Below are 8,246 nucleotides of genomic sequence, written 5' to 3'. Positions count from 1 at the left end.
TGGATTCATTCTGTGTTAGGAGTCTAGAAACTATTAAGCAAGAAAACTCATATTCATTCTCTCTCTCTCTCTCTCTCTCTCTCTCTCTCTCTGTTTCTCATGTGGGCAAAAAGTTCATCTGAAGCTATCAAAGCCCTAAATCCCCCTGGATTGATAATGAAGACGAATCCCCCCATCCCTCTGTCCTTCTCTCACACTCTCCCATGCTCTCCCCCTATGTTCTCCCTCTCCCTCTCTGTCTCTGTCTCTCTGTTTCTGTCTCTCTGTCTCTGTCTCTGTCTCTCTGTGTGTGTGTGTGTGTGTGTGTGTGTGTGTGTGCCTCTCCCCCGTCCCTTGGGTATTTTCTTGTTTTAGACAAGACTCATATATCCCAGGCTAGCCTTGAACATTCGTGTTGGGCATCCTTAGATGCACCATCTAGGGTGGACCAGTAGGTGGAGACTCAGCAAAGCGTCTGCACTGTCATCCAAAGGCCGTCAGCACTGGCAGAGTCCCTCTTGCAGGGGAGGAATCTTTGATTAAGTGAGATCCATCCACATTAGAGAGGACTTCCGGCCTTACTCAGAGGTCATTAATTTAAGGTTAACTTCATCTCTCACGGAAACATCCAGAATGATGCCTCACCAAATCTAGGCTCCTTGGTCCAGTCAAGCTGACATGTGGAACTGACTGACCATCACGGGCCTTGAAACTTCCTGAGGCTGTGGCAGCTAAGGAGCCCTAGACTAATCACTGTCCTAAGACAGAAATTTCCAGAAAACAGTCATGGAAGTAGGAGTGGAAGCTGGGGAGGAAATTAGCCGAAGAGCAAGTTGGGGTATATGAACGTGATCAAAACACATTATGGACATGCATGAAATTATCGTAAAACACATTGTTATGTGTAGCCAGCAAGTGCTGATATAAATACAGGGACAGAGGACTCTGAGGATCCCATTTCAGCATGAGCTTTGGTGGGAGCAGGCCACAGATTTTTCCTAGTCTTCCATGCTATTGGTCCACATCAGGCCACACGTGTGCCCAGTTCGAGGCCTCCTTCAGCCAGGAGGAGCTATCACCAAGTTATAGATTTGCCAATCTTACTTCTCTGAAATAATTGCCAATAAAATACACTATCACTGTGCATTTTGGGACAGGCAACTGATAAAACTCAGTTGGGTGAACAATGGAGTTAGCGACTTCAGAGTCAACCTAGAAATCTGAACAACGAGATTAACGTCCCAGATCTCCAGTCCCTTTTTGCAGATGTTACTATTTTCTCAGCTCAGTTTCAAAAGCAAATTGTCAGTCTTATGAATGGAGCTTTTATTTCCTTGGGAGAGAGTTTAATTCTCACCATGCACCAGTGGTTTGTTTCCACGGGTGGAGAGCTAGTTCCAACTCTTTATTATTTTTCTTTTTCCTGAATCTAATAGCGTATTTATCCTCCCATGAAGCACTTCGCTCCTCTTCTCTCCATACAAACTTCATCTTCTCTCTCTAAATACTCCCGGCCTCACTCTTGAAGTGTCTCCTTGAGGAAGTAACTCTGAAAACTATACCTGTGCTGACGTGTAGTGCGCTACAAAGAAAATCCACCACCTACAGACCTCAAGGGGCCCACCCCATACCCTTTCGGCCACAAATTTAATCACTTGCAGGTTGAGCGCCAAGGGAAGTTTTAATTGTGTGTATGCACTAGATAGCATTTCAGTTACAAACATCAGGCCATCAGCAAGTAGTGTTATCAAAATACGGAGCACGGGAATGTTATTAACGGGTAGAGAAAAACGATACTCAGGGTCCACACATCTGGCTTCCTGCCACTATTTGCAAAGCTTTTGTTGTTTTCATGGGACAGAATCGTCTGTATAGATAGCCCAGATAGGCCTGGAGCTGCCTGTGCAGCCAGAATGATCGAACTCCTGATTCTCCTGCCTCCAGCTCCCAAGTGCTGGGATTGCAGGTATGTCCCACGCCTGGCCACTCATATAAGCGTTTACACGTAGACTGGATAATATCTTTCCTCTCAGTGAACCCCGTTTTAGCTGTAAGGCGGGACGTGCACTGCTGTTCCATCCTCTTTGGTAATGGCTTACTTTCCTTTTCGTGTTAAGACTGCTAAAAGCGTATTTCAAACGCCAACTCGCATGGTGTGCCTGCAGGGAGGGGGACACGGTCTTGTCACTGGTGGATTGCTGAGCCACCTGGCTTTACAACCTGGCAGGGTTCATCCTGGCACCCTGCGGATCCACCAGCAGCCAGGATCTTGAATGTCCTCAAGGTTTCCCATGGGCGGGATAAAAACCATACTTGTCTCCAAGTGAAATATGGTACCAGCCTTGCCTAACACACTTGCAAGAGAAGAGCTTACCCCAGGCCTGCTGGGCACTGAGCCTAAAAGTGAGTTCCAAGCAGAGGGCATCCGTGATCCACTGAAGCACCAGGGTTAAGGTCCCAGTCAGGTGCCTCCCAGAGAGTTCAGGGCGGCAGTCCCCTGAGAATCCCTCAGAGTCTTCAGATGTTCAACGTCAATGGCACCATGTGCCATAGGAACAGAACCCTTCCATCCCATAATCATAACCCTGAGGGAAGGCATGTGCCCTGGGCCAGCCAGGGCACCATGCCCAGGGAAATGGGGGAAAGGGCCTTTACAGGATCTTGGAGGACCCAGGGGCTGGCAAAGGGATGGAAGTGCCCACTTCCTCTCTCCTCTTACCCCTTCAACCCACTGTCTGCTTCAGGGCCGCCGTCAAAGGGCAGCAGCTAGAATCTTCAGACCAATCAGATGAACTGGCTGGATGTCTCTTCAGATTCCAGAACACTTGGAAATGATAATCCTGCCAGAAGTGGCTCTGTAACCGATGATCTGGGTGACAGGTTGCAGTTAAAAACGTCATCGATTGAACCTAAAACACAGTAAAGAAGGTGCTCATTATGACATCACGACAGGAAGAGAAAGGGCCATCAAAACCCATCCAAAATAGCCACTTCAGTAATGAGTCCTGGCTTCCGCGGGGGCACTCAAAGAGCTAAACAAAAATGTGCTGATTTTCTCTCATCAGTGCTAGTTCTGCTGGCTGGGTGTGATGGCACGTGCCTTTAATCCCAGCACTCAGGAGGCTGAAGCTGGTGGATCTCTGTGAGTTCATGACCAGCCTGGTCTACAGAGCAAGTTTCAGGCTAGCCAAGGCTAGCCAAGGCTAGCCAAGGCTACATAGTGAGGCTTCATCAAAAAGAAAAAAAATGTTAATTGACAGCATTGCTATGACTACTAATTGCTTTCCAGAGGGCTGGAGATTTGGGAGTAAACAGCAGGTGCTGGGAAACAGATGCTTAGGACAGAGGTCAGAGGTCAGGGGTCAGATTCTGGTGGAAGATGAAAACAAGCCCTCTACTACTGAGTTGCATTCCCAGCTAGAGGTCAGCTTCTGATACCAACAGAACAGACTGCCAACCTTGGTGGGCTGCCAGTCAGTCTGAGAGCTGGGTGCCAGGCTCGGCAGCCTGCCAGCGCGACAGGTGTGCCGCAGCTGTGCCATGAGCAGTGCCAACTCCCAGGCAAGTCCTCTCCATTGCTCTCGAGCTGAGGAGGCCCTAGGCCTGGCTCGGGGAAAACTTTCTAGGAAGCGCGACACTTTCATACCCCATGTGCCCTAGGGGAAACCCTATGCAGGGACAGAGGCTGAGTCACAGTGACGCAGGAATGCTGCCCAGGATGCTGGGGCCAGGCAAAGGTGGCACAGCCAAAGCAAGGCGAGACCACCCACAAAGCTTTGGATTGTAACGTGAAGGAGAAAGCACAGGCAGAGAGATAAAGCTAAGACAAGATGGATTGGGGACGGGGATGAGGGGGATGAAACAGACAGAAACTGAAATGGGGGGAACAGAGATCGAGAGAAAGAAAGACAAGAGAAAGAGGGAAAGAGTGGGACATGGATGGAGACAGAGGGCGGGAGGGAGGGGGAGAGAGGAAAGAGGGAGAGAGACAGACAATTTCCAGGATAAGAAGCCCCTGAGTAAGTAAGGACTTCTGCTGTACACAGAGGAAGAAAGAACTGCCATTAAATACAATCAATCTAGACCGTTGACATCTGCGTTGCAGAGCACTGCAGGGCCCTGGGCCCAGGTTGCTGCAAACACCCACCTGATTCTGGAAGCGCTCTGGGGCCCAGGCTAGCTATCCCTCAGACAGTGTCTCACAGAGGAAGGCGCCATCTGCCTGAGCTAGGCGCATTTCAAAACCAAGAGCCCGCCATATGTCATGTTGGGTTGGTAAACGAAACCTTCCCAGGAGTTATTCTTGTAGTATCTGAGAGCCCTTCGGAACACACTGTTGAGACAGAGACCACGGCCACGGAGCCTGCAAGCTGGCCGATGGCTCTGTCACCGGGAGTGCACACAGATGAAGTGGGGGAGGCAGCACTCTTTCCAAAATAGTCGAACCCTGTGCTGAAGTGAGCACCGATACTTAAATCAACAGTTTTTCATTTAAATTAGCATTCTGCACTTGCTGCATCAGATAACTGATGTCAGAAAATGCACTACCTCTTTCTTCCCTTTTGCTCTCTTTGTCAATTTCTCCTCTTTTCTTTTTGTCTGAAACAGGATCCCTTCCCCCCATGTTGCCTAGGCTAGCCTCAAACTCCTGGGCTCAAGTCATCCTCCTGTCTCACCATCATATCGAGCTGGTAGACAGGTACTGTGCCCTGCTTCTCATTTAGGCTAACAAGCACCTCTTATTCCTTCCTCCCCAAGTTGCAGGTAGCAGGTGCTGATCTGGTCCAGCTATGTAGTCCAGGCTGGCCCTGAGCTCCCAGAGCGCTGGGATTAAAGCTGTGTGCCCAGGTATCATCGTTCTCTTTGGATGGAGGCAGACCTCTGGCGTTTCCGTTAGTGGTTACTTGGCTCTCGATCCGGGCTCCACCCTTTGAACTAGCCACCTTTCCCATCCCCTGAGAGTGTGTGACATACCTCTAGAAGTGACACTGAACTTCCGGTCAGAGAAACTACTCCTTCTGATTAGAGGTTCGCTCATTTTTTCCAGAAATAACTTAATTGTTTCTTTCTTTTCGGGGTTCATGCTCGTCAAGTTCAGAACCTTCCCGCGCACTTTTACGGTGGAATTGCTGAGCCCAAACCAGTAAAGGAAATCAAACAGAGCGTCCGCCTTGAATTCGTAGGCAAAGTTCAAGTTCTGCCCATTCAGCACTTCAGTACCTGGAGGAAAAAAATTCTGCACGACTTCCTGGAAATCAAACTGAGAGAGAGAGAAAGAGAGAGAGAGAGAGAGAGAGAGAGAGAGAGAGAGAGAAGAGTTAAATGACATGCGTACAAAACCACATGGACGGGGCTGGAGAGGTGGCTCAGTGGTTAAGAGCATTGCCTGCTCTTCCAAAGGTCCTGAGTTCAATTCCCAGCAACCACATGGTGGCTCACAACCATCTGTAATGAGGTCTGGTGCCCTCTCCTGGCCTGCAGGGATACACACAGACAGAACATTGCATACATAATAAATAAATAAATAAATAAATAAATAAATAAATATTTAAAAAAAAACAAAACAAAACAAAACAAAAAACCACATGGACATTACAGAATGTTTGCAGCCTTGCACTCTGAGAAGGCAGTCCACCAGCAAGGGCCGCTGGTCGCTTTGTGGAGAGGCAGCCCTCCTGCCGAAAGCCCAGCTCACCTGAAGTCGGTAGCTTTCTCCGATCACTGAGGAAATGGCCATGTCCATCCCTTGCTCTATCTGCCTCCTTATCTTGGGGTGCCTTGTGTTCACAAGAAATGCATAGGTCCTTTCTAGAAGAGGCAAGCAGAAGTCAGAAAAAGCATCTCTGTGACCCGAACACGCTTCTTCCAGTTAGCAGAAGCATGCCCGGAGCCACTTCGGAAGATTTTATGTATCTGTTCTCTTTCCCCACAGCTTCCTTGGCTGTCCAGCTAGATTTCTAGCAATGTTCCCCAGAACCTTATCAATGTGAACGACGCTCTGGGCTACTGTGAACGCAGGCTTGGGCTTCAGCTACCTTGAAAATCGAAAGCTCCTTCCATGAGAACTTCCCCTCCACGGTGTGTCTCCGGTGTGGAAAAGGTTCTTTCTGCAATTTTTTTTTTACATTCGTTTATTGATTGTGTGCATGTGTGTTTATGCGCGCGCACACACAGAAGGCAAGGGACAGCTTGCTCCAGTGGGTTCTTGCCTCCACACTGTGGTCTCCAGGATGGAATTTAGGCTCCCTAAGCTGGTAAGCCAGTAGTTCTCAACCTGTGGGGTACAACCCCCACAGGGGTTGGATATCAGATATCCTGCCTATCAAATAGTTACATCATGATTCATAACAGTAGCAAAAACTACAGTTATGAAGTAGCAGCCATAATTTTATGATTGGAGACTCACAACAATGTGTGGAATTGTACTAAGGGGTTGCAGCATTTAAGAAGTTTGAGAACCACTGCTTAAGATATCTCCATTGCTCTAGGCTACAGTCCCAAGCACCAAGGTATTGGAGGTGGAGTCTGGTCTCTGAGTCTTTCCCAACACACACAATATAAACAAAGGGAAGACTGTTTCTTCATTTAAAAAAATTGAAATATTATTAACCAATTATCTCTTTCCCAGCCCAAGACCCAAGCCCAAATTAGTTTATCAAGCAAGGCAAAGCATGCGTGGCCAGTCTCTGCTTCCAGGTGTGGACCGGCTGTTATATGGTTTTGAGAATATCTATTGCCTTTGAGATATCTCAGAGGCAAACTCTGTGGGCCAAAGGCAAACATTTACATTTTTAAGGAATGCATTTTTTTGAAAATTTATTTCTTTCGATTTACATATATGGGTGTTTTGCCTGCATGTATATCTGTGTGCCGCTTGGATGCTTGGTGCTCTCAGAGGCCAGAAGAGGACGCCATATGCCTAGAACTGGAGTTGCAGCTGGTGGTAGCTCCACCTGGGTGCTGGGACTAGAAGCCCGGTCCCATGGAAGAGCAGCCAGTGCTCCTAACTGCTGCGCCATCTGCAGGGAGCCAGACAGGACCGCCATTGCAAGATGGCACCACATCCTGTCTTGCCGGTTATACTCCATATTTGGTATGCCTTTGAGAGCTGCCTGTCCCCCACTTCCCGCATGCGCGGTGAATGGGGGTCCCTGGGCCTATCTCGATGCAGTCTGGTGTCAGCTGATGGTGGCAACCAATCACAGGGCAACCCATGTGCCAATTCCATATATAAGCGGCTGCCTTAGTGCTCTCGGGCCCCTTCGCTTCATGTTATCTCTCAACCAAGTGCACTCCAGTAAAGCGTAATCTGAGAAGAATCCTCGTGTCGTGGTCGTTCTTTCTCGCTGGTCGAGGAGTTTGCCGCAGCCATCTCTCCAGCCCTGAATACATTTTATACTAATCTTACTCACTTTTAGTTTTCTGACCCACGGTTTCCCTCCTCCTGAATTTTTAAAAGGAGCTTTAGATAGAAACCACGTTATCTGCTATTTGAGACGAGGGATAAAGAGAACAGCTACTCGGAACCCGGAACAAAGGCTCATTAAACGCCTAGGTCTGGCCTATGCCGCAGCTAGGCAGGAGGCACACTGCACATTCACAGATCTGTCGGTCTGCGTGTTTACCATGACAGGCTTCTAGAAGACGGCAGTACTTGTCTGGAGGACAGGGAGCTCCTAATTTGCATAAACTGTGGTCTAGAATAGCAGGAGGGCCGACATGTTGCCTTAGTTACAGTCATCCTCGTGCAAGCTTAGCCGTCTTTTGGGTTTGATATTACAGAACTTTTTCATGCCCTCGCTTTCTCACAGCTGGCCAGCTGTTGTGGTCCTATGTCTTTACCCGTAGACGTTACCATGCAATTACGCACGCTCTCTGAACCTCTCGCAGATTCCTTCTTGTGCCACTCTTGGAACTTTGATTAAAACGCTGAAGTAAGAGTTCTCATTCTTTCTTTAGATCCCTCTCGGGGGGAGCAAGTCAGGGGGTGCACTTGTACATCTGTGAGTTACAATCCTGGAGACCTGGCCAGCTTCCAGGACATCACCAAACCAGATCACACGCGGCACTAGGATGTGGCTAGTCACATGTGGCTGGTCACCGCTGGCTGTGCTCTGGCCTCTCCAGCAAACAAAACATTCTCACTTTGAGTCGGGATGATGAACAGAGAGCGCTCCAGTAACCGAGAGGGCAGAGAGTGCTCCAGTAACCGAGAGAGCAGAAAGTGCTCCAGTAACCGAGAGAGCAGAAAGTGCTCCAGTAACCGA

At 48.7% G+C, this 8,246-nt stretch overlaps 1 protein-coding gene across 1 annotated transcript in view; it reads right to left on the bottom strand.

Annotated features, from left to right (window-relative positions):
- Positions 1 to 386: 386 nt before the first annotated feature.
- Positions 387 to 8,246, bottom strand: part of Medag (mesenteric estrogen dependent adipogenesis) — a 21,328-nt gene continuing 13,468 nt past the window's right edge. The window contains exons 4-6 of the mRNA XM_005344723.3: positions 5,675 to 5,787; positions 4,954 to 5,239; positions 387 to 2,888 (exon numbers count right to left, since the gene is read on the bottom strand). Coding sequence (XP_005344780.1) covers positions 2,764 to 2,888; positions 4,954 to 5,239; positions 5,675 to 5,787 — 524 coding nt within the window. The 3' untranslated portion in view covers positions 387 to 2,763. The remainder of the gene's footprint in view (positions 2,889 to 4,953; positions 5,240 to 5,674; positions 5,788 to 8,246) is intronic.

The sequence above is a fragment of the Microtus ochrogaster genome, chromosome 2 (assembly GCF_000317375.1).
Source record: "Microtus ochrogaster isolate Prairie Vole_2 chromosome 2, MicOch1.0, whole genome shotgun sequence".
Taxonomy (NCBI): domain Eukaryota; kingdom Metazoa; phylum Chordata; class Mammalia; order Rodentia; family Cricetidae; genus Microtus; species Microtus ochrogaster.
The sequence above is the reverse complement of the archived record's forward strand: the minus strand, read 5'-3'. Positions and strand labels throughout refer to the sequence as shown.